Raw genomic sequence first — 27,682 nt, 5'->3', positions numbered from 1 at the left:
CATTGGTGAACCTCAAAGTTTTTATTTCTCCTCCATGGATTTTAATTCCTACTCCGAATTTTTCTTTTGTTTCCTTTACTGCTTGCTCAGTATACGGATTGAATAACATCGAGGATAAGCTACAACCCTGTCTCACTCCCTTCCCAACCACTGTTTCCCTTTCATGCCCCTCAACTCTTATAACTGCCATCTGGTTTCTATACAAATTGTAAATAGCCTTTCGCTGCCTGTATTTTACCCCTGCCAGCTTCAGAATATGAAAGGGAGTATTCCAGTCAACATTGTAAAAAGCTTTCTCTAAGTCTACAAATGCTAGAAATGTAGGTTTGCCTTTCCTTAATCTATTTTCTAAGAAAAGTTGTAGGGTCAGTATTGCCTCACGTGTTCCAACATTTCTTCAGAATCCATACTGATCTTCTCTGGGGTTGGCTTCTACTAGTTTTTCCATTCGTCTGTGAAGAATTCATATTAGAATTTTGCAGCTGTGGTGTATTAAACTGATAGTTTGGTAATTTTCACATCTGTCAACACCTGCTTTCTTTGGGATTGGAATTATTATATTCTTCTTGAAGTCTGATGGTATTTCGCCTGTCTCATAGATCTTGCTCACTAGATGATAGAGTTTTGTCAGGGATGGCTCTCCCAAGGCTATCAGTAGTTCTAATGGAATGTTGTCTACTCCCAGGGCCTTGTTTCAGCTTAGGTCTTTCAGTGCTCTGTCAAACTCTTCACCCTATGGATTCCAAAGCAACAACCCCCTTCCTAGCTGCCATGACCGACTATATCCTCACCCACAATTACTTCTCCTTTTAAGGCATCACCTACAAACAAATCTGGGATATGGCTATGGGCACCCACATGGCCATCCTATACCAACCTATTTATGGGCCACCTACAAGAATGCTTCCTAAAAAACCAGAATCCTTAACTCCTCACCTGATTCAGATTCATTGATGACATCATTGCTGTCTGGATTGAAGGTGAGGACGCAGTATCCACATTCCTCCAGATCCTCAACAACTTCTCCCCCATTTGCTTCACCTGGTCCTACTCAACCCAACAAGCCACCTTCCTAGATGTTGACCTCCACCTCAAAGATGGCTACATCAGTACCTCCTTCCATATCAAACCTACTAACCACGAGCAATACCTCCAGTCCGACAGTTGCCATCCTTCCATACCAAGAAGTCCCTTCCGTACAGTGTAGCCACCCGTGGTTGTCACATCTGCAGTGATGAGCAGTCCCTCTCAAAATATACCAAAGGTCTCACTGAAGCCTTCATTGACTGTAATTATCCTCCCAACCTTATACAAAAACAAATCTCCCGTGCCTTATCTTTCCAGTCTCCCGAAGTCCCACAGTCCGGCCACAGAGGAGCATTTCTCTCGTGACTGAGTACCATCCGGGACTGAAGCAACTAAATTGAATGCTCCACCAGGATTTTAATTACCTCTCGTTATGCCCTGAAATGAGAAATGTCCTCCCCCCCCCCCCCCCCAACTATCCTTCCCACCCCTCCTACATTGGTATTCTGCCGTCCACTGAACATACACAATATACTCGTCCATCCTTACACAATGCCTGCTCCCAATCCCTTACCACATGGCCAGTACCCCTGTAATAGACCTAGATGCAAGACCTGACCCATACATCCTCCTACCACCACCTACTCCAGTCCGGTCACTATCATCACCTTTCGCATCAAAGGCAGGGCTACCTGTGAAACCAGTCATGTGATTTACAAGCTAAGCTGCAAACACTGTGCTGCATTCTATGTTGGCATGATGACCAACAAGCTGTCTGTCCGTGTGAATGGCCACTGACAAACTGTGACCAAAAATAGAAGTGGACCACCCTGTTGCTGAACATGCTGCCCAACATGATATTCCTCATCTCAATGACTGCTTCACAGCCTGTGCCATATGGATCCTTCCCACCAACACCAGCTTTTCTGAATTGTGCAGTTAGGAACTTTCCCTGCAATACATCCTATGTTCCCGTAACCCTCCTGGCCTCAACCTTCGTTAGTCACTGTCCTCACCCATCCAGCCCCCTCCCTGTTCCCATTCTAGCACTACACAGTTGTCATTTCACTGCCACACACAGTCTTTTAATTTCTTTTTCTTTTTATTTCTCTCCTTTCCTCTACTTACCCCCCACCCCCACCCCCCACCCCCCTTTCCTCACCATGTTCTCTCCTGCCCTGCGTCTAAACTGCAGCTCTTCACTGCCCGCCACCCCCACCATACTATCCCTCCCTCTCCCAGCCGCAGCCTCCTCTCTACCCCCATCCAGTAACAACTCCCATCATGCACTGGTGCTACTGCTTGCAGTGCGTTTTCAGTTGTCTGAGACTGCAGACGTGTGTGCAAGTTGCGTTTCCGTAAGTGTGTGTGTGTGTATGCGTGTGTGTGAATGTGTGTCTATTGCTGACAGAGGACTTAATGGCCAAAAGCTATAATTGTGTGAATCTTTTTGTTGTGCCTACCATGACTCAGCATCTCCACTGTGTAGTGAGTAGCAGCTTTCCTTCTCTAATATTGTCACATACTTATGAATTTTACACAGATTTTTTTGTGATTATTTTCATTCTCAGTACATTACTGACCATGAATCCTTTCTTATTGAGTATGTTTTTGTTGGGCTACTTTATGGGACAGACGTATCATTTACATACTTTAAGAAGAACACACAAATAACCACTGAGTCTATGTTTCTCTGATCAAACTGTAGGTGCATGTCATGAAGTCCCGTTATGGTTTCTACTTCCTCTAGTTTGTCTGATTTTTGAACTTTCCTTTAACATGTTATAGGTCTCACTATCAAAGGTCTTCACAATTTTTCAGAAAGTGGTAAATTTATTTGACAGTTTCTATCACTAAGTGAATCAATTTTCTCATCTTTTATTTTCATACTAAAACCAAATTGATCTGAATGTTACAAGTTATAGTTGTGCACATTGTTTCTATCTTGTTCTGTGTTGTACATGAATTGTAGTTCATGACTTTTCTAATAAATACTGCAAATTCTGTCATATATCACAGTGCTGTGGTCCAGAGTGCAATATGGTATTAGCGCCAGCTATTTTCATCATTTTGGGCCAGAATGATTGTTGACGGAGATAAATCTATTTATTAGTAGAGCTGAATAAACTATAGGCTTGTGATATACATTACTTACTATGAGAAAGGCATTTATAAACCTCTGATGTTTTTCTGCCAGCTAATTTTGTTACATAAGATCACTAACTTCCTTTACATTTCCTAGAATATGTTGCTAATTCAGTGTTAAAATTGTCTTTAATTTAAACAGGTGATACCAAAATCAAGGAAACGTTCAGAGAAATGGATTAGTTCCAGTGTACATAAGAATGAATGGGACTCTTCATTTGCAAAAGAATGCTCTGCTGAATACCTAACACACAACATGATGTCACCAGTATTATTCTCAGATGCTGTGTCTATGATACCGCACAATGCATTTGTAATAGAAATAGCTCCACAAGGAATATTGCAGGGAGTAATGCGTGGGGCACTGCCTACTTCTGTGTCAACAGCAAGTACAATGTCACGTTATGACAACTCTTTGCTGCAGTATTCTCTTGTTTTGGGAAGGTAAGTTGTATCACAGTCAGCAGCCAACTTTTTTCTGGAGATTAAGCAGACTGTAACACCACCTACCCACTAATAACTTAGGTTTATTCATATGTTGTATGTTTGGGTAAACTAGTGGTAAAATTAAACAATAAAGAGGAAATGTTCTGCATAAGATCTTAAGGTGGAGAATATGACTACAGAAGACATGGGCTAATAAGTCTGTTGACATTGTTTGATTTAACTTCATTGTTGACACTATGTCTACTATGCAGGTGAGATGTTTCTGCTCAAATCTACACCATTCTTAGATTGCAGCAATTCTGGGATCACCCAGTATGTGAGGAGTGTCCCTGTGACAACTAACTGTTCCCAAACATGCTCAAATTAACACAAGTGAGCACATACCATAGCCTCCTGGAGGAAGGTGTTTATTTGGTGGGTGATGTATTGACACCTAGATAGAGAAACCCATTACCAAAATGTTGACTCTAGAGCTGGCCATTAAGTCAGAGGATCCTGATAATGATACCAGCCAAAGGCAGAACAGAAATGCATACCTGAGATGTGCAATGGTTATTTTATCATCTACTGACTAGTCTACAATGACCATCAAGCACCAAACAAATTCTGTACTTGTCAATAAGGTACATGTATTGTAATGAAATTACACATATTGGAAGAAAGTGATGACACTGAAGTAAATAATAACTGAATCAAATCAAATGCCTTCTATCCAAGCAGTCCACCTACATAGTCCTTTCCTTGTCTCTACCTCTCTCCCTCCCCTCCCATCCCCCCCCCCCCTTCCCCAAGCAAAGCATATCAACACCCCATCTAGCAGCCGTGCCCTGTTCTTGCACCCTCCCACAGGCAGTGTAGCATCTTCACTGACCACTACTCCTATATCTGTTCCCTTCCCCAATACATGCCTTCACCTCATCCCCAACCACCCATCCCAACAGTTTCTTGCTCATGTCAGACACAGCTGAAGTTGGGCCCCAGTGCCTGGAAACAGCAGCCATGTGTGTGTGAGTTGTGCTTGTGTGAATGTGTGCATTTTTTTTTCTACTGTGGAAGAAGGACTGTATGCAAAACCTTAAATGTTTTATAAGTCTTTCTCACTGCACCTGTCTGCAAATCAATGCATTCTCTATGTGTTGGATAACAATCTGTCCTTCCCTTTTCTTCTAGTGGGGTAATAATATTATGTATTTTATTAATGCCTCATTGATAGTTATTTTGTGTTGAAATATACAATAAAGAATATTGAGTTCCAAAGCTTAAATACCCATTACGTAGTTAATATAATGACTGTTGGGTCTTGTTCATAGTTTGTCTCTATAATGTTGAATGTGTCAGATGCTATATAAAAGTAATACATTTGCTGTGCAAATGTTTAGCTACATTTTGACAATGTGCAGGAGTGAATTCAGCTTGCATGTACTAAATATTTAAACAGTGTTTATTGTTTTCTGAAACTATTCAGAAATGTTGGTGGGAAACAAGTAACTCTGAGTTGCTATTAAGTGGTTAATATACACTCCTGGAAATTGAAATAAGAACACCGTGAATTCATTGTCCCAGAAAGGGGAAACTTTATTGACACATTCCTGGGGTCAGATACATCACATGATCACACTGACAGAACCACAGGCACATAGACACAGGCAACACAGCATGCACAATGTCGGCACTAGTACAGTGTATATCCACCTTTCGCAGCAATGCAGGCTGCTATTCTCCCATGGAGACGATCGTAGAGATGCTGGATGTAGTCCTGTGGAACGGCTTGCCATGCCATTTCCACCTGGCGCCTCAGTTGGACCAGCGTTCGTGCTGGACGTGCAGACCGCGTGAGACGACGCTTCATCCAGTCCCAAACATGCTCAATGGGGGACAGATCCGGAGATCTTGCTGGCCAGGGTAGTTGACTTACACCTTCTAGAGCACGTTGGGTGGCACGGGATACATGCGGACGTGCATTGTCCTGTTGGAACAGCAAGTTCCCTTGCCGGTCTAGGAATGGTAGAACGATGGGTTCGATGACGGTTTGGATGTACCGTGCACTATTCAGTGTCCCCTCGACGATCACCAGTGGTGTACGGCCAGTGTAGGAGATCGCTCCCCACACGATGATGCCGGGTGTTGGCCCTGTGTGCCTCGGTCATATGCAGTCCTGATTGTGGCGCTCACCTGCACGGCACCAAACACGCATACGACCATCATTGGCACCAAGGCAGAAGCGACTCTCATTGCTGAAGACGACACGTCTCCATTCGTCCCTCCATTCACGCCTGTCGCGACACCACTGGAGGCGGGCTGCACGATGTTGGGGCGTGAGCGGAAGACGGCCTAACGGTGTGCTGGACCGTAGCCCAGCTTCATGGAGACGGTTGCGAATGGTCCTCGCCGATACCCCAGGAGCAACAGTGTCCCTAATTTGCTGGGAAGTGGCGGTGCGGTCCCCTACGGCACTGCGTAGGATCCTACGGTCTTGGCGTGCATCCGTGCGTCGCTGCGGTCCGGTCCCAGGTCGACGGGCACGTGCACCTTCCGCCGACCACTGGCGACAACATCGATTTACTGTGGAGACCTCACGCCCCACGTGTTGAGCAATTCGGCGTTACGTCCATCCGGCCTCCCGCATGCCCACTATACGCCCTCGCTCAAAGTCCGTCAACTGCACACACGGTTCACGTCCACGCTGTCGCGGCATGCTACCAGTGTTAAAGACTGCGATGGAGCTCCGTATGCCACGGCAAACTGGCTGACACTGACGGCGGCGGTGCACAAATGCTGCGCAGCTAGCGCCATTCGACGGCCAACACTGCGGTTCCTGGTGTGTCCGCTGTGCCGTGCGTGTGATCATTGCTTGTACAGCCCTCTCGCAGTGTCCGGAGCAAGTATGGTGGGTCTGACACACCGGTGTCAATGTGTTCTTTTTTCCATTTCCAGGAGTGTATTTGATCCTGTTCACAGTGCTTCCATCTTGCCCCTGTACATCTCCATTCACTTTGAAATATTCACATTTGTATTCAGGGCCAATCACCATAACACCTCATATCCTGAGTGAGACTTCATTACATTCATTTCTTAGATTCTATTTCTTAAACTTGCTAATTAAATAATAATTGTATTGTTACAAGAAAACAGTCACTGGATGTGGGCTTAAAGTCAGAAGGAGATAAAAAAATTGCTGTGGAGTAAAAACAAAACAACATCAAAATAAAGGTATGAAAGCGTATATCTTTGTACAACTGTGGTTAGGTTTAGGTTAGGTTAGTTTTTAACGTCCCGTCGACAATGAGGTCATTAGAGACGGAGTGCAAGCTCGGGTTAGGGAAGGATTGGGAAGGAAATCGGCTGTGCCCTTTCAAAGGAACCATCCTGGCATTTGCCTGAAACGATTTAGGGAAATCACGGAAAACCTAAATCAGGATGGCTGGAGACGGGATTGAACCGTCGTCCTCCCGAATGCGAGTCCAGTGTGCTACCACTGCGCCACCTCGCTCGGTCGTACAACTGTGCTTCCGCCATTTGCTGATAGGTGGTGACAACGGTAACTAGCCACATTTTAACAGTCTTGGAAACTCCTTGGCACACTATCCACAAAGTGGATGAGATGTTGCTACTCAAGCCTGTCCCACTCTTTAATGGTAGCTTTCTTGAGGTAATCCATTGTGTGAGGAGTGTTCTGGCAATGGTGCACTGCAAGTATGCTTAATCAGATTCACATCTAGGCCCATTTTAAGGCCCTAGCAGTACAAGTCACCCCTTGGAGCACTGAAGTGAGAACGGACCAGAGGTGCCACAAATGCAAGATTCCTTAGCAGGACAAACCATAATTAGCATCCACTTGGGGTGCCATGTTACAAGGGTGCCAGGGCTGCCCAAGTATAAGATTTGTATACGGTGCATATCAAAATTAATGGAGAAAACTGACACAGCTGAAAGGGAATGAGGGAAAAGAGGGGAAGGTGGGTACCAAATGTTAAGTTGCTCATGTGGTAAAATGTTCTTGAACCAGCACTGTTCATATCAGAAGATACCACAGAACATTCAGTTTGATTGATGACTGCTCCTAGAGAAAAGTGTTCATGAGGTGGCCATAGTGTGCTCATTGATTATCATCTTTAAAGATGAACCCATTATCAAAATCTTGATTATAGCACTGGACAATAGCTTGAAGTATCCTGTCCTGATGCAGCACAGCTGTAAAATTACTCTCAGTAGCCATGAGAAGTGTCTGATACATGTGTATGACACCATCCCATAACATGACTGTCCTATCTTCCAGCTAAACTTGTGAAATTGCATACTTGGAATGTGCATGATACCTGGCCACATCCATGCTCTTCTCTGGTGATCATCAGGTGTCAAATACTAAAATTTCTCACTCATCATTGAAAAGAACATGATACTGTTGATCCAGGCTCCATTCTGGGTGTCATTTACTGACCATCTCCATGCACTATGATACAGGTTACTTGAGTGAGATTGGGGGGGGGGGGGGGGCATTGTTAGTAATGGGTACTATGAGACCAAACTGATTGTGTGGAGGAAGTTGTATACTATCTGGGCTGACACAGCACTCTCAGTTGGCTCCTAAAAGACAGTGCACATCTCAGCTGGGATACTGTGAATTACATCCCAAATTCTCTGCTTTAACTCATCCAGGGTTCTTGATCGAGTTGTATAGACTTTACTTTTGAGATAGCCCCACAAGAAAAAAATCACAAATGATAAATCTGGGGGCCAGAGAATGTTACTGAATTGTGAGAGCACACAATTGCCAAAAACTTCTCGCACATATGTCATTGACTCCCTTACAGTGTGTGATGTCGCTCTGTCCTGTTGAAACCAGGCTTCTTGAACATTTGGAAAGTTTTTCAGTGCAAGTATAACAAAAGTTCATAACATCTCCATGTAATGACCGGCACTGCCAGTTATTGTGTTCCCCATTCATTTGCAAAAAAATACGATCTGATAAACCATGTGATGAAATGCCACACCATGATGTCACTTTACTAGCTTGTAAAGGGCACGCATGATCGTCATTAGGATTTGTGTTTACCCAGTAATGGCAGTTCTGTTTATTCAGGTAACCTATGAGATGAAAATGTGCCTCATCTGACATCCACAACTTGTTTTTTTTTGTTATCATTTGTTGACAGAATCCTAATTGTAACTCGTAATCATTGTCCTTCAATTGTTGCACCATCTGTAGTTTGTACAGATGCAATTTTAAATCAAGATGAAGAATTCTGTGAACACTCTCCTGGGACATTCCAACCACAGCTGCTTGCTTATGAATTGAACTCCATAGGCTCTGTAAGACAGACTCGCGTACAACATCAATGTTCGTTGGAGAATGCACACTTCTTGGTTGTCCTGCTGGTTTCTTTTTGAGGGCAGATCCAGTCTATTCAAAGTTATTAATCCAACATTTTATTGCATGTTTTGACAGAATGTCATAATATTGTCCTAAATTATAAAAATGTCAAAACTCCCTGTGCACCACTACCAAACTATCATTGTTTTTATAAAACATTTTTATGGCTAATGCACGCTGATGTCTGTTCCAATGATCCATGATTACTGAAATGGCGGACTGTTTACTCACTAACTGTCATGAACCTGCAGTGCTGCCACCTGCACATGGCTGGCATTACTCATTTCAAATATTCCCGTTATTCTCTGTCATCCTGTACAATCAAGGTATAATTATCATATGGTAATTATTAGCTTTTTCTTTTATTTTTGTTTATTTACTTTCATTGTGAGCAACCAATTTGAAGCATATCTTGATTTTTTTGTGTTCTGCAATAGTGGTGCAGTGTTTGAATGACATAATTATGGTTATTACAATTTGATGAGCACATATGGTCTAAATTTGAAATGGCCCTCTAAGGCACAATAAGAGACTGTCCATGATTGGAGACACAGCTCTCTTTACTGAAGTAAGAATTCACATTTAGTTCATAGGTGGCTGAATGTAGTAACTTCCTGTGGTCAAAAGAGTATTGAGAAAGTGGTTGCTGATCAAAATTACGTAAACTATGCGTCAGAGTGTGGTGCACAACCTATTTTTGGGCTATTTGTTATTTCATCATAAAACAAGTTTCAGTAACTACCCAGAGAACTAAAAGCACTTTAATTCTTATTTGCACTTCTCAAGAGAAAAATATGACTTGCTTTATAATGGTATGAAATGTATTCCAGGTTGTACTTGTCTGGATCGCAAATATGTCTTACAAAACTATACCCTCGCATTCAGTACCCAGTCCCCACTGGCACACCACAGATTTCATCCCTAGTAAAATGGAACCATGATCGGGAGTGGTTTGTACCAGTTTTCTCTGATAAGGTAAAACTCTAACACAAGGAAACACAACCAAAAACTGAGGTTGATTCATGCATTTGACATGTTTTTATATTTCTCTAGGACTGGCTAAATAAACATTACCATACATACGAGATTGATCTCAACAAACCTGAAGATGAGTGGTACAGGGGTCATACAATTGATGGAAGAATAATCTTCCCAGCATCTGGATATCTGGTAATATACTGGTCACAATTAAGGAATATTTAACAGAAGAAATCAACATATGCCTGCTGTTTATTGATCTTTCCTTATAATTTTTCTGTTTATTTCTTCTCATGTGGTGCAAGAGAATAAATTTAATTTAATATTTCAATATTTACAATACTGATTGATTCAGGTTTATTTATGACACTATTTCATTTTTGAATAACTGCTTTCTGTGATATTAGGTTTCTCTTTTCTATTTGTTATACTTTAGTTTTAGTTATTTTCTTTATGTCATCTCACAGTAATTTTCAATTCAACATTAGTTGCTCCATGATAGCTGACATTCTGTGTAGTAATTTTTCTAAATTTTTCTTTCACAGTGTAGTGTTAACTGCTGTTTCTCTATGTACTTAACTGAAAGCGTAGATGAACTGCATTCCAACTGTATAATCTGAAAGGCAATAGCTTTTTTCTAAGTAGTAGGTTTCCTCATAATTTATATCTTATTTACAATAATTTTTGCATGTCAAAATGGTATTGCTTTGCTGTATTAATAATAAGAGGATTTTAATATGGATATGTGCTATATTTTAATGTAACATACATATAGTTTAAAATGAGGTGATTGCCTACCTCTCAATGTTGTCAGACAATGAGTTTTATAGACAAAAACATATTATTTTTTATATCTCTTTTTTATTTTGATCATGTTCTCAGTACTCAGATGTCATTTAATTTAAATCATAAATTAAATATTTAGAGCATACTGCTACAATTAAAACATGTTGTTTCTTGTTTCTAATGAACATGTATGACCACCACATTATACATACAGATGTTGTTGTTGTTGTGGTCTTCAGTCCTGAGACTGGTTTGATGCAGCTCTCCATGCTACTCTATCCTGTACAAGCCTCTTCATCTCCCAGTACCTACTGCATCCTTCTGAATCTGCTTAGTGTATTCATCTCTTGGTCTCCCTCTACGATTATTACCATCCACCCTGCCCTCCAGTACTAAATTGGTGATCCCTTGATGCCTCAGAACATGTCCTACCAACCGATCCCTTCTTCTAGTCAAGTTGCGCCACAAACTCCTCTTCTCCCCAATCCTATTCAATACTTCCTCATTAGTTATGTGATCTAACCATCTAATCTTCAGCATTCTTCTGTAGCACCACATTTCAAAAGCTTCTATTCTCTTCCTGTCCAAACTATTTATCGTCCATGTTTCACTTCCATACATGGCTACACTCCATTCAAATACTTTCAGAAATGACTTCCTGACACTTAAATCAATACTCAATGTTAACAAATTTCTCTTCTTCAGAAACTCTTTCCTTGCCATTGCCAATCTACATTTTATATCCTCTCTACTTCGACCATCATCAGTTATTTTGCTCCCCAAATAGCAAAAATCCCTTACTACTTTAAGTGTCTTATTTCCTAATCTAATTACCTCAGCATCACCCGACTTAATTCGACTACATTCCATTATCCTCGTTTTGCTTTTGTTGATGTTCATCTTATATCCTCCCTTCAAGACACTATCCATTCCATTCAACTGCTCTTCCAAGTACTTTGCTGTCTCTGACAGAATTACAATGTCATCGGCGAACCTCAAAGTTTTTATTTCTTCTTCATGGATTTTAATACCTACTCAGAATTTTTCTTTTGTTTCCTTTACTGCTTGCTCAATATACGGATTGAATAACATCGGGGATTGGCTACAGCCCTGTCTCACTCCCTTCCCAGCCACTGCTTCCCTTTCATGCCCCTCGATTCTTATACCTGCCATCTGGTTTCTGTACAAATTGTAAATAGCCTTTCGCTCCCTGTATTTTACCCCTGCCTCCTTCAGAATTTGAAAGAGAGTATTCCAGTCAACATTGTCAAAAGCTTTCTCTAAGTCTACAAATGCTAGAAACGTAGGTTTGCCCTTCCTTAATCTATTTTCTAAGATGAGTCGTAGGGTCACTATTGCCTCACGTGTTCCAACATTTCTACGGAATCCAAACTGATCTTCCCCGAGGTTGGCTTCTACTAGTTTTTCCATTCTTCTGTAAAGAATTCGCAGCAGTATTTTGCAGCTGTGACTTATTAAACTGATAGTTCAGTAATTTTCACATCTGTCAACACCTGCTTTCTTTGGGATTGGAATTATTATATTCTTCTTGAAGTCTGAGGGAATTTCGCCTGTTTCATACATCTTGCTCACCAGATGGTAGAGTTTTGTCAGGACTGGCTCTCCCAAGGCCGTCAGTAATTTCAATGGAATGTTGTCTATTCCGGGGGCCTTGTTTCGACTCAGGTCTTTCAGTGCTCTTTCAAACTCTTCACGCAGTATCGTATCTCCCATTTCATCTTCATCTGCATCGTCTTCCATTTCTGTAATATTGTCCTCAAATACATCACCCTTGTATAGACCTTCTATATACTCCTTCCACCTTTCTGCTTTCCCTTCATTCCTTAGAACAGATATCAATCTTTAATTTAGTATCAATCTTTAATTTAGTCTCACACTACAATCTACCTATATAATGTGAAATCATTTTTGCATGTACCCTACAGTGAAGAGTATTACAGCAACAAAAGTTTTGCTGCCCACTGCTCCTCATGAACTTGGCACCTAAAACACAACACAGCAAACAAATGCTATCAGCCTGCCCAAGAAAAATTAGATTAGTGTAATTCAGTAGTACACCCTACTCATTTGTAGTCAGTATAATATATCATTCTTCTATAGCAGTTGCCTCTCTCCCCTTTCCCCCCCCTCTCCCCCCCCCCCCCTGAAGAATTCCCCTCATTTTGTGTTGAATGGAAAGTGAGTACTAGTTAGTGAGAAAGTAAATGAATTAGGTAACTCTTTCTTCCAAAATCTGTTGCCTATTTACATCTTGTTTTTTGCTGCTCCTCTTTCTGAAATCTTCATAGAACAGCTTCTGATTCTAAATCTGAAAGATTTGTTCTCTTATCTTACTGGGTTACTGATTCACTTATTAGTAATTCTCCTTAAGTCCAAGTATAGAGTACTGTACCCTAACACATGTACAGATTCAGAGAATGCATTGTTATTAAAGCAGATATGGTAAAATGCTTCCATCTCTACTGTAAAAGATTGTGGTAAAAAACCATAAATTGTGCTATCAGTTTGTCTGTCTGTATGGATTCATACCTGTATTCATTTTGTTGAAAATATTAGTACACTTTCCACAGAGATCAACGACTTCATATAACTCCACGGGGAATTATCAGCAGAAATTAGAATCGACAGTCACACTGGGCACGGGAAGGATTTTCTCTCTCCAGTCCAATGATGAGAGTGTATGCTGTTAAGATGCTTCCATGCATAAAATCAAAATGGGGTGGTGCACCATCATGTTGAAACCACACTCTGTTCTGATAAACAAAAGGTACTGTCTCCAACAATTGTGGCAGTTCATCTAAAGTGAACAACAAGTAACATGCATCACTCAAACAGTGTGGAAGCAAATGTGGCTTTATTAACAGATTTGCTGGTGTACTATTGTGATTGTGGTGTTGGCTCTAAGCACTATGGGACTTAACATCTGAGGTCATCAGTCCCATAGACTTATAAACTACTTAAACCTAACTAACCTAAGGACATCACACACATCCATGCCCCAGGCAGGATTCGAACCTGCAACCGTAGCAGCAGTGCGGTTCTGGACTGAAGCGCCTAGAACTGCTCAGCCACAACGGCTGGTGATTGTGGTATTGATGTGGCTATTGCAGCAATTATTAACACAATTCTGAGCGAAGTGGGCTTCATCCGTGAACAACACAAACTTTATCAGACACTGTTCTCCAGTACTGTGCTGAATAACCCATTGACAAAACTAAACTCTGGCCCCATTGCTTCCACACCATGGCAAGGGAGATCATTGTTGCTCCACCAGTACACTCTACACTTTATTTTTCAGTGTGTGCTTTTCATGGGCAAATTGGCAACTGTTTACTGATGAATCTTCTGTTATGCAATCCACTACCACCTCCTGAGATTGTGATATGAAAACAACTCTTTGCCAACACCTAGACCAGCTCTCTGTGGCATGAATGACCTATTTTTTATTTACAGAGATAAATTTTTTCCAACCCAGTTGATGGCTATTGTAAAACTTTTCTTTGTATCTTGTGTCAGCTATCCGGGCATTACTGCTCTCATAATAACAGTAGTCTAAAAAGTTATCCAGTAAATCTAACACTAAGGTACATCTCATACAAATTATCAGTTCTTTCTGCTGCTGAATAATAATATTTCTTTCACAGAATGTCTTATAACCTTATTTTTTTAGATTACCTTTTTTCATACTGAGTATGTTTGTCTTTTAAGTTGTTTCAAACTTTCATCACCATATATAGTGAAATCTGTTCATGTAAATTCGGTTGTGAGCAAGAAGGATAATATTATCTACCTTTCTTGTGTTGTAAGTGTGACCAAAATGGTTTTCCCCAAATGATTTTAACTGCTGTGCGATATGACTATAATGTCATACATTTATAAGAGAGGGACAGTTCAGACTTGTAGATTCAAAAGTAGTGGATAACAAGATTCTTTTGACAGTGCAGTATACATATATCTAACAATTTTCTTCTGTAGCTTCAGTGCCCAAGATATAGTTCTTCAACTTTCCAGAAAACTTTATCATGCCTAATGACAGATTCAGAATAACTATAATCTGCTATTTGTGTGTTGATATCAGTACCATTTATAAGTATTTTCCATGCAAAAGCACAACTGCTTAATTTACATGATAGAAATTTGACATGTGTATGGTGCGTAAATTTTTGTCCCAGAGTAATCCAAGGCATCTGACCATGTCAACTTCTTCCACTCATTATGTTTTATCATCCACTTTAATTCTCTGGTATACTGAATTTTTTGTGTTGAACTACACAATAATGTATTTTGTGATGTTCAGATTAAGTTAATACAAGTACTATCTGCCAAAATATTTGTTGGAGAATTTATCCAGGGAAAGTCATCCACATAGAATACAAAGAAGATTGGCTCTAGAATGGAGTTTTGAGGCATACCTTGTGATACTGCACTCCATACAGGATAATAGATCATTGCATTTAGAGTGGCATTTCCTTTTTGTCTTTTGCAGCATATATTGAATGCCTGATCCAAGTTTTCTACAACATATAATGCTCTATCTTCAATAATCAATCAAGAACTGAATACAGAAGTAAACTCCACTGTCTACATATTATAGATAATGCAACTTATTTGTTATCATCATCATCAAATTCTAAAGGCTATGCATTTTTGCTATAACTACTCTTGTCTATTTTGTGCTGTCCTCTTTATTTCTTGAGAATTTTGATGTTTTGTTTCTTCCAATACAAATTCTACTGTTATTTTCCTAGGCCATTGTGTGTTTTAAATATAGATATTCGAGAGCCTTAGTTTCCTTTTTGTAAGTAGTTGTTCTGAGGTTCCTTTGCTAATTGATTTCTTTGAATACATCTTCAATGATTTTTCTTTCAGTTCAGTTGTTGCTCATTAATTTTTTCCAAAGGCATGTTACTATTTTTATCAATACAAGCATACACACAGAAACAGAAGAAATAGTAAATAAAGCTCATAGAAGTATCATTGCTTGGTTTTCTGCAAATGGTCTCATCCTCAGTTTTCAAAAGACACAGCATATTCATTTCTGCATTTCTATGCCTACTACACGAACGATGAGGGTGAAAAATTGAAAATTCCTAGGGGTCTGTATTGATGAGAATTTAAATTGGGAAAAAACACATTTTGGAGCTCCTAAAACAACATAGTTCAGCCATATTTCTGCTTAGAGTCCTTGCAAATCTTGGGGATAGACAAATCAGTAAGTTGACATATTTTGCATATTTTCATTCAATAATGTCATACAGAATAATATCCTATAGCAACTCATCTTTTGAAGTCTTTGTTGCACCAAAATGTTCTGTAAGAGTAAAATGTGGATCTCACCCACAGTCATCTTGTAGACATCTGTTTAAGATGTTGGGTATTTTAACTACTGCTTCACAGTATATCTATTCCCTCATGAAGTTTATTGTAAATAACACCCAACAGTTCAAAAGGAACAATGAGGCACATAATTACCATACCAAAAGCAAAAATTACATTCATTACTCCACATTAAAGTTGTCTTCAGTATGAAAGGGGATACACAATGCTGAAACAGAAATTTTTGACCACTTACACAGTGATATACAATGTCTGACAGAAAGCAAAGCAAAATTTGCTAACAAACTGAGAAAGTTTCTCCTTGACAACTCCTTTTATTCAGTAGAAGAACTACTATTACTGTAAAGCATAAAGATCTGTATTTTTTTTTCTTTTTGTTGAAAAGGTAAATAAAATAAAAAAAGACTTAAAAAGATTCAGAATGTAGCTGTATGCACAAATTAATTTCTGATGTGAATGTAAAGTGACTCATTCCACAGCAATACGATCTGTCATACAACATGATCCATGGAACTTGTAACTAACTTCTTGTATTTCTAAGCACTTTCTGTCGGTCTTCACCGGTGTCCAGCTTTCAGAGCCGTAGAGAAGTACCCTCCAGATCTTTCAGTGAAAGCATATTTTGTTGTTACATTGTTTTCTGATTTCCATGCTATATCTTCAGTGTTTAAGGTGTTTACCTAACAAAATTTATCAACTTTTTTTTGTTTCCCACTGTTTTGTGTCAGGTGTCCTTTTTTAATTTGATATTTTTAGTATCACAATTTTGAGTTATTGACTATAAATTTCAAGTTACAACTTTCCCAGGACTGTTGCAAATTTAAAAAGCATATTGTGCATATTTTGTGTTTCATTATCAGCTATTATGGTAATATCATCTTCAAATCTAATGCAGTTGATCCAGATTCTCAAGAGTTGCTACTGTAAACTTATGGTATCATATAAGAGTCTCTTATAGTCAGACATAAAAGAGAGTTATCAGGTTATTCAAATTGAACAAGAAGAGGCTAACAATATTACGAAGTGTAGCTCTAGTAGAGCTATGGTAAATCATGGTGTGGTCACTTTCATAGTGTAATGTTAGATAGGTGTCTGGCTTGGGAACATCAGATTGTTTTTTTTTTTTTTTTTTTTTTTTTTTTGTGCCAAACTATAAGAAACTCGGGTTATGCATTAAGAACAGTGACACAAGACTGAATTATGAACAATTAAATGTGATGTTTTATGCACCATTGTATTGTAATCAGAGCCAGTTTAAGACACAAGCAACACAAGACACTACTTGTGGCATCAATCTGAGAGGGGACCCAGATGATGCACAACTGTAAGATTTCTATGCAATATATAGCACAGTTGATAGTGGCCTCTTGCAGTGCCACAAGTGTAAGATTTATAAGCGGTGCATTTTAGTTAGCAGCAAAATAATGATGTATGTGGAAGTGTGTGACGGAAAAAGAGGGAAGGTCGGGATGCTAAATGATAAGTCACTTGTATGGAAAAATGGTTTTAAACTGGCAATGACTGTAGTAATAATCCATGGAGATCACAGGTGAGAAGCCAATATTCTGTTGGAATTAATTATGCATTGCTTGCATGAGTGGAGGACAGGAACAAGCTTTCAGATCACAATATGTCAATAAAATGCACTAGCACTAGAAATCCAATAATGGATTCACATTGCTTTGCAATTCATTTTGCGGCCACCAAGTCCTCCACGAAAGTGTTCTATGAAGTGCCTATACACATGGCACCACTGAAGCTGGAGATTTGTTATGGCAGCAACTGCAGTTCCATTACTCAGAGACCAGAAGTGGCCACTTGAAATTTCTGTGTCTTGGTGGGAAATGGCATGAAATTAGTGAGAACCACTGCCAGATTCCAGCATCCAGAGGAAGGAAGAAACAAGCAGTTGCAACCAATGTCACAGAATATCACCAAATACGGAATGACGCTCTGGCTAACTTTGCCAATCAGAAAATAAAATTCCAAAGGTTGCCTTACTTGGAAGCCAAGTGATAAAAGGAGGATGTTGCAATCTTGTTGTATGGTGGGGAAAGATTTTGGCAGTGTTTTGTGGAATGTGGCAATGAAAAGTTAAGATTTTATCATGGGACATGTGACCTCCTACATTTTGAGCAAACGAGTGCAAAATGAAAGAACTGTGTGAATCTTTGGTGGTGAGATGGAGACAAACATGATAGTGGGCACACAGGATTAATTAAACAGACATGGAAACAGCACACCAGTTAACGCTTTCCCTATATCCCATTAATATGACCCTCAGCTGTATTGCCTTGTGTGTAAAAATCGTGTTGGAAGTTATTTAACTTCATGGGCAACTGCATTTGTAATTATGTCAAATTTTTTTATATGTTATCTTTGGGAATAAACTGCTTTGGAGGAACTATTTCTTCAGGTAGTTAGAGAAAACCTATAAATCCAACCCACCGTTCCTTTTTCCATTCATAATAACAGAATATGAATGTTGCCACCCCCACTACAGTCTGTCACTCATTCTTGTTGGAATGCATGTATGTCTCTTTCAGGAAATGAGCAGTTTACTGATGCCATCCCTTTTGTAAGCCCTCATCTGCAGTTTTGTAAAGACCTTTTCAACTTGCCACCCCCACTACAGTGTGTCACTCATTTTTGTTGGAATGCATGTATGTCTCTTTCAGGAAATGAGCAGTTGACTGATGCCATCCCTTTTGTAAGCCCTCATCTGCAGTTTTGTAAAGACCTTGTCACTACTGCTGTGGAGGCTGAGTTGCCAGTGTTGTTATGGTAGGCTGAGTTTGTGAGTTTTTGAAACAGCTTCTGGTGTAGTACACTGCTAAGACAATTTCTGCCTACCATTTTGACACATCTATGCCCCAGGATAGGAGAATAAAGGTTCTACAACACTCCAGCAAATTAGTAACAAAGTCATACATATGAGTGAGAAAGGTTTACTTGTTTTGGTGACTTGTTGAATAATGAAGTCTGCAATACTGCATGTAAAACACAAAAAAGGCCCTCAATGGTTAAGTGCAAATAATCATAGGTAAATTGCATTTGCTATTTACTGTAAAACTTTACAGTAAATAGCAAATGCATTTTCCAACAACTATCTGTTCACTTCTAAGAGTTCACTACACAACATTCCCTGCCTAAGTCAGCCATGAACGATGATCTGTACCCAAGTGGGCAAGAGCTGCTCTTCTATCTTCTGAGTAGACTTCTGTCTGTTGTCATCCTTTCATTGGTGGGCCGAGGCATAGTTGATATCTTCATCCTCAGCACTACCTGTGGTGGCGGTGGAACTTGCTCAAGTCACGAGTCTCTATGGCAGCTGGCATCTTTGCCCCTATGGTGCTTTTTCCCTGGCTGTGTCTTGTTCAGATGACACAGTTACAAGGTATCTGGCAGCCAGCATGAGATCAGTACATAACTGTCAGTTGTTTGAAAGTACATGTATGCATATTGATCCATTCATGGGAAGCACGTTTCAACATCTGTGTGTCACATAGGAATTGAAGTAAGTGGATGTGCTGCATCCAAACTTATAAACAGAGTATTCATCCTTCACAAGGAGGCAGTTAGAATTCTGTGCAATCTCAGGTATAATGAGCATGTAAAAGGTGTTCTAAAGTAAGAAATTACTTACATTGCGATCAATATATATTTCTAAAAGCATGCAACTAACTTTAAAATATGGGCAGTACAATAGTTTCAACAAAGATAAACATATTTGCTAACACATGGAGAGACTGTAATTAGCCCCTATCAATGAATACCACAAAAGGTGCAGACAACAATCCCTGTCATATGGATATCAACCTATTTAACCAATGTCCAAAGTACATACAAAGTTTAAATGAAATCCTCTTTGAAGGAGTAATTAATATGTTCTTTTGTATTAAAGAATTTTTCTCTGGGGAATAGATTGTCTTCATCTGCAGCACATTATTTAAGGCTAATCAAGATTCCTTGCCTCTTCCAATTTATACATATGTCCAACCCTGTCTGTCACATATTCCCTCCTAACCAGATCCTCTCTAATACCTTCAATTAATCCCTGGGCCTCATTCTCTTTTCCTAGATCCCTTCTGAATATCAAAAACCTCTTGTGTAGGTGCAACCACAATGAAGGGTTATCTGTTGAGAGGCCAGACAAATGTATGGTTCCTGAAGAGGGGCAGAAGCCTTTTCAGTAGTTGCAGGGGCAACAGTCTGGATGATTGACTGATCTGGCCTTGTAACATCAACCAAACGGCCTTGCTGTGATAGTACTGTGAACAGCAATCATTTTTTCCTGAGGGCAAGCAGTTTTACTGTATGGTTAAATGATGATGGCGTCCTCTTAGGTAAAATATTCTGGAGGTAAAATAGTCCCCTATCTCGATCTCTGGGTGGCGACTACTCAGGAGTACATCGTTATCAGAAGAAACAAAAATGACATTCTACGAATCGGAGTGAGGAATGTCAGATCCCTTAGTTGGGCAGGTAGGTTAGAAAATTGAAAAAGGGAAAATTGATAGATTGAAGTTAGATATAGTGGGAATTGTGAAGTTCAGTGGCAGGAGGAACAAGGCTTCTGGTCAGGTGAATACAGGGTTGTAAATACAAAATCAACTGATGGGAACACGGGTAAGCTACTATGAACAACAAAGTGAATGCATTATTGTAGCACAGATAGACACAAAGCCTACACCTATCACAGTAGTACAAGTTAATATGCCTACTAGCTCCACAGATGATGAAGAGATTGAAGAAATGTATGATGCGATGAAAGAAATTGTTCAGATAGTTAAGGGAGATGAAAATTTAATAGACATGGTGGACTGGAATTCGATACAAGGAAAAGGAAGAGAAGGAAAAGTGGTGGGTGAATATGGACTGGGGGTAAGGAATGAAAAAAGAAGCTGTCTAGTAGAATTCTGCACAGAGCATAACTTAATGATAACTAACATGAACGAAGGTTGTATTCATGGAAGAGGCCTGGGGACACTGGAAAGTTTCAGATAGAGTATATAATGGTAAGCCAGACATTTAGGAACCAGGTTATAAATTGTAAGGTATTTCCAGGGGCAAATGTGGACTCTGACCATAATTTATTTGTTATGATCTGTAGATTAAAACTGAAGAAACTGCAGAAAGGTAGGAATTTATGGAGAGGGGACCTGGATAAACTGAAACAATCAGAGGTTATAAAGAGTTTCACATAGAGCATTAGGGAACAATTGACAATAACAAGGGAAAGAAATACAGAAGAAAAAGAATGGGTAGCTTTGAAAGATGGAATACTGAAGGCAACAGAGGATCAAGTAGACAAGGACTAGTAGAAATCCTTGGGTAACAGAAGAGATATTACATTTAATTGATGAATGGAGAAAATATAAAAATGCAGTAAATGAAGCAGGCGAAAAGGAACACAAACATCTCAAAAATGAGATCGACAGGAAGTGCAAAATGGCTAAGGAGGGATGGTTAGAGGACAAATGTAAGGATGTAGAAGCATATATCACTTGGGGTAAGATAGCTACTGCCCACAGAAAATTTAAAGAGACCTTTGGGGAAAAGAGAACCACCTGTATGAACATCAATAGCTCAGATGGAAAACCAACAATAAGCAAAGAAGGGAAAGCAGAAAGTTGGAAGGACTATTAGAGAGTCTGTACAAGGGTGATGTACTTGAGGGCAATATTATGGAAATGGAAGAGGACGGAGGTGAAGATGAAATGGGAGATACGATACTGCATGAAGAATTTAACAGAACACTGAAAGACTTAAGTCGAAATGAGGCCCTGGGAGTTGACAACATTCCATTAGAACTACTTATAGCCTTAGCAGAGCTAGCTATGACAAAACTCTTCCATCTGGTGAGACAGGCGAAATACCCTCTGACTTCAAGAAGAATATAATAATTCCAATCCCAAAGAAAGCAGATGTTGACATGTGTGAAAATTACCAAGATATGAGTTTAATAAATCACGGATGCCAAATTCTAACATGAATTCTTTACAGATGAATGGAAAAACTGGTAGAAGCTGACCTCGGGGAAGATCAGTTTGGATTTCGATGAAATGTTAGAACATGCTAGGCAATTTTGACCATACGACTTATCTTAGAAGGTAAGTTAAGGAAAGGCAAACCTAAACTTCTAGCATTTGTAGACTTAGAAATAGCTTTTGATAATGTTGACCTGAATACTCTCTTTCAAATTCTGGAGATGGCAGGTGTAAAATACAGGGAGCGAGAGGCTATTTACAACTTGTACAGAAACCAGATGGCAGATATAAGAGTCGACGGGCATGAAAGGGAAACAGTGGTTCAGAAGTTACTGAGACGGGGTTGCAGCCTATCCCAATTGTTATTTAATCTGTATTTGAGCTAGCAGTAAAGGAAACAAAAGAAAAATTTAGAGTAGGCATTAAAATCCAGGGAGAAGAAATAAAAACTTTGTGGTTTGCCAATGACATTGTAATTCTGTCAGAGACAACGAAGGGCCTGGGACAGCAGCTGAATGGTATGGACAGTGTCTTGAAAGGAGAATATAAGATGAACATCAACAAAAACAAAACAAAGATAATGGATTGTAGTTGAATTAAATCAGGTGATGCCAAGGGAATTAGATTAGTTATTGGAGAGCAAAATAGCTGAGGATGGTTGAATCATAGAGGATATAAAATGTAGACTGGCTATGGAAAGGAAAGAATTTCTGAAGAAGAGAAATATGTGAACATCGAGTATAGATTTAAGTGTCAGGAGGTCTTTTCTGCAAGTATTTGTATGGAGCGTAGCCAGGGTATGGAAGTGAAACAGGGATGATAAATAGTTTAGACAAGAAGAGAATAGAAGCTTTTGAGGTGTGGTGCTACAGAAGAATTCTGAAGATCAGATGGGTAGATCATGTAACCAATGAGGAGGCGCTGAAGGGAACTGGGTAGAAGAGGAATTTGTGGCACAACTTGACTAGAGGGAGGGATTGGTTGGTATGACATGTTCTGAGGCATCTAGGACCACCAATTTAGTATTGGAGGGAAGTGCGCAAGGTAAAAATTGCAGAGAGAGACCAAGAGTTGAATACACTAAGCAGATTCAGAAGGATGTAGGTTGTAGTAGTTATTCGAAGATGAAGGAGCTTGCACAGGATAGAGTAGCATGGAGAGCTACATAAAACCAGTTACTGGACTGAAGACCACAGCAACAAGTACAGTTGCTACTCACTATATAGTGGAGATGCTGAGTTGCAGATAGAGGACATAGGCTCAGCAGCTAGGATCTGTGGTCACGTTTGTGAGAGATGTGTGTGTGTGGGGGGGGGGGGGGGTCCTCAGCAGCTAGGATCTGTGGTCACATTTGTGAGAGATGTGCGTGTGCATGTGCGTGCGTGCGTGCGTGTGTGTGTGTGTGTGTGTGTGTGTGTGTGTGTGTGTGTGTGTGTGGTGTCTATTTATGATGAAAGCCTTTGCTAGCCAAAAGCTTACTTTCTGGCAGTCTTTTGTTGTTCCTATCTGTGACTCAGCATCTCCACTACATGATGAGTACTGACTATTCTTTTCATAATGTTGTTATACTCTAGCCTTGATTTTCCATTTCTTGATGGACTAAATGATACCCAGCCACACCCTTAAGTCAGACCCTGATTTAATCATCCTCACTCCAGACAAAGGCTCCACCACAGATGTAATGAACTGCAGGTTTCTGTCAACTGTCTGATTCTTACTGCCACAGTCATGACATCCCAGAAGTGCAGCATAACCTCCAATCCCTATAGAAATTCTTCAGTCCATCCCAGAATCCCTCCCTAGGTACCCCAAGTGCACCTACCTTCTACATGCTTCCCAAAACTCATAAAGCTAGCCATTTTGGATGCCCCATTTTAACTGGTTGCTGTGCCCCCATTGAAAGAATCTGAGTTCTTATTGACCAATGCCTCCAACCCATTGCTTGCAGCCTAGCGTACCATATCAAAGATACTAACCACTTCCTTCACCATCTTTTAACCATCTGGAACCCTAGTTGTTACTGTTGATACCACCACCCTATACAGTGACATACCCCATGCTGATGACCTTGGCACTCTCAAACACTAACTCTTCCAACAGCCTACCACCTCCAAATCATCACTTAATTCATGATACACCTGACAGACTACATCCACATCCATAGCAACTTCTTGTTTGTAGGGATTATACACAGACAAGTTCATGACACAGCCAAGGATACACACCTGATGCCCTCCTGTGTTAGCATGTTTCTGGTCTGTTTTAAGGAAACCTTCAAAGTCACCCAGAATCCCAAAGCCCTTGTCTGGTGTGGATTTGTTGGTAATATGTGCATGATTTGGACCCAGGGTGAAGACATTTTATTCTCATACCCTCAGAGACTCAACACTTTCTTCTTTACCATCTGTTTCACCTGGTGCTCTTCCACACAGCATGGCATGTTCTCAGATGTTGACCTCCACCTCACCAGTGGAAGCATAAAAACCTCTGTGCATGCAAACTTACTAATCACCAATACTACCAGTATTTAGATTGGTGTCATCCCTTCCACACTAAAATGTTTCTCAGACATAGTCTGGCCAGCCTTGGATAGCACATATAAAGTGATGAGCAATCTATTGCTCAGTAAACTGTAGGTCTTACTAAGGCCTTCACAGACAGGCATTACTTCCAAAACCTAGTTAACAAACAGATTTCCCTTACCACATTTACACAAGCAACTGATCTTCGAATCACCCCCATCACCCCCATGAACCAACTGAAAAGCTGCGCTCCCCTCATGACTCAGTATCACCCTGAACTAGAACAGCCTTTGCAGGGGTTTTGGCTGCTTGTCGTCATGGAAATGAGGAACATCCTACCGACAATCATCCCACACACAAGGCCTGCATCTGTACTCACTCACCTAGTACATTTTACTCCTGTCCTGTCACAGGCATATCCTACCACATCAGAGGCAGGGGCCACCTGTGGAAACAGCTGTGTCAAATCAGGTCTGTTATAAGTTATGTACAGCATTTAATGTGGGAATGACCAAAAACCAGCTGTTGATCTGAATCAGTGACCACAGCTGGGAGTGACTAAAAGCAGAGATGGCACTTGTTACTGAGCACAATATACTCAACGTGAATGGTGGCTTCATAACCTGTGAACCTGGATCCTACACCCTAGCACTAACCTCTGTGTGTAAAGGAGATGAAATGCCACCTTTGCTCCAGCAATCCTTCTGGCCTCACTGTCTGCTAGCCCTTGTCCTTCTCTACCCTGCAGCCAGCCTGCAGTCCCAGCTCATTATTGGTAGCCAGGAAAATGTTTCTGCACAATGTGTGTATGTCCACACATAGGTATTCTGTTAGATCGGCAAAGGTTTTGTCTGAAAACTCAGCAATGCTCTGAGTCCTGTTCATTTGTCTGTTGATGCCTCAATACCTTAAGTACATCACTTTGCACCAAGAAAATGTTTTGTTTTTAAAAAGTTGACTTCAGTTGAAGTATCTGAATATTATGACATATTAGGTAATGCAAAAAATAGTAAAAAAATTATTTCAATAAAAATGTAATGGCAAAAGCACTAGCATAATAGTGCATGTTGGGTTTTATTTCAGCTTAATTGTCGTCTGACGTACTGCAATATGTGTGATACTGTGAAGAACAATAATGAATAGAAACTTGTTCTTACTTTACTTTTGTTTGATATAAATGCTAACAACTCATATTTTATGTTATAAAAATGTAATAATCATGTCAAGTTCATAAGGTTTGTAATAAAAACACAGACTGCTTCACTTTTTATGAAAGAGTTTGAAACAATCCTTTCCCTCTTCAAGACAGAGGTATTGATTTCATTTTATGCATTTTGTTTTAATACTGCTTTTGTAGCTCTCATATTAACATGTTAGTGATAATAAACTCTCATCCTTATTAGTTTCCATATGTTTGAACCGAACTGTTACCCTACAACTGTATATTCGATTAATGAAAGGCCCTTTCATCTGTTGATATATACTACATAAGTCCATGACTGGTTTCGGCCTTCACAACAAGGCCATTTTCAAACAGATCTGAAAACTGTTCTGTTTTGGAGCAAGGTCAAATGATCATGTGACCTTTATTCATGGCAGCTCAGTTTTCAGATCCTTTTGAAAATCACTTGTGTGTGTGAAGACCCAAATCACTCGTAGACTTAAATAAACTCAATATCAGTAACTGGAGCAGCCTTTTAACAATTAAATGTCATCAACTGTGAGCCAGTGATCGTACCCGCTGTACTGCTTGCCCAGATCTGGTCTTGGATGAGGTATGTACATTTTTGTCTTTTTTGAGGCACCTAACTCATTTATGAACAGTACCTCACATTTTTCTGCCCTTCGTCTTTCTGACTGGCAAGCCAAAAGAGCCTCTGCCAGAGACTTCCTAAATTTAAGAGGATCCATAATGCTCTTTTTGCAGTCTGTTTTTCACAGCAGTGCTCTCTTTAGAGAAGCCAGCAGTTGACAACTGGAATATCTATGAAGTGCAGTAGAGACTAGATGAAACAGCACTCAATCAGAATCCTCTGAAATAAAACAAATTTGATCTTTTGTTAGATCTGTATCCAACAAAGCTAATGTATATCAAGTCTTTCCATTAGAAATATGCAAAAATCAGTGATAAAGCAAGCACCCAACAGTGTCTATTCAATGATAATGTTATGCTGTAAAAACCCAACCTGCACAACCACGCTATTACAAATTAAACACAAAATTGTTATGCATGAACATAAGTTTACTAATAACTGTTGATAGTACAATATTACACAAAATTATTGTGTATAGATATAAGATTACTGATAACTGTTGATAGTACGATATTACATATTTGTTTCCCCAACAGTCCTAGCCAGAGATCACTGGAACAACTCAATTTAACCTAAATATGAGGTGATAAACTGATGATGGCATGATGTTTTGTCTTCAGAAACTCAACTGCATGTGCTGCAATCTTTTGGCACCAAGCAGACAATCAAAATGAGATATACATAGTGCAGAAAATGCACAATTGTTGCAAGGTAGGAGAGACAGCCTGACAGAAGAAAATAAAAACTGAACCCACAGTATTATGTGGGTTTGGGTGGAAACAAATATAGAGTGTTGTTACATTACCCCTGCCATTATTTGTATTCTACCAAAGATTTAGAATCCCTATATTTACAGTATAGTAATATTTTCTGTATGTTCCCAGGTTCTCGCTTGGAAGACACTGGCAGCGCATAAAAGCATCAAGTATGAGAAGCTACCAGTCCTTTTTCACAATGTGCATTTTCAGAGGGCGAGTATTTTTCCATCCACTGGTACTTCTGACATTTTGTATGCATAAAAACTCTTAATGCAAAACATTTAACTGTAAACAAATGAGTGTGTAATGTTTCTTTCCAGATGTTGTTGTGGTCTTCAGTCCAAAGGCTAGTATGATGAAGCTCTCCAAGTTGCTCTATCCTGTGCAAGACTCTTCATCTTTGAGTAACTACTACAACTTACATCCTTCTGAATCTGCTCTCGACATCCGTCTCTTGGTCTCTCCCCAATACTACATTGGTGATTCC

General features: G+C 39.9%; 1 protein-coding gene across 1 annotated transcript in view; it reads left to right on the top strand.

Moving 5' to 3' along the window:
- The window catches only part of LOC126474653 (fatty acid synthase-like), a 332,546-nt gene that overhangs the window by 98,437 nt on the left and 206,427 nt on the right, over positions 1–27,682 (top strand). The window contains exons 6-9 of the mRNA XM_050102131.1: positions 3,314–3,615; positions 9,820–9,964; positions 10,043–10,159; positions 27,322–27,430. Coding sequence (XP_049958088.1) covers positions 3,314–3,615; positions 9,820–9,964; positions 10,043–10,159; positions 27,322–27,430 — 673 coding nt within the window. The remainder of the gene's footprint in view (positions 1–3,313; positions 3,616–9,819; positions 9,965–10,042; positions 10,160–27,321; positions 27,431–27,682) is intronic.

The sequence above is a fragment of the Schistocerca serialis genome, chromosome 4, assembly GCF_023864345.2.
Source record: "Schistocerca serialis cubense isolate TAMUIC-IGC-003099 chromosome 4, iqSchSeri2.2, whole genome shotgun sequence".
Lineage (NCBI taxonomy): Eukaryota > Metazoa > Arthropoda > Insecta > Orthoptera > Acrididae > Schistocerca > Schistocerca serialis.
The sequence above is the reverse complement of the archived record's forward strand: the minus strand, read 5'-3'. Positions and strand labels throughout refer to the sequence as shown.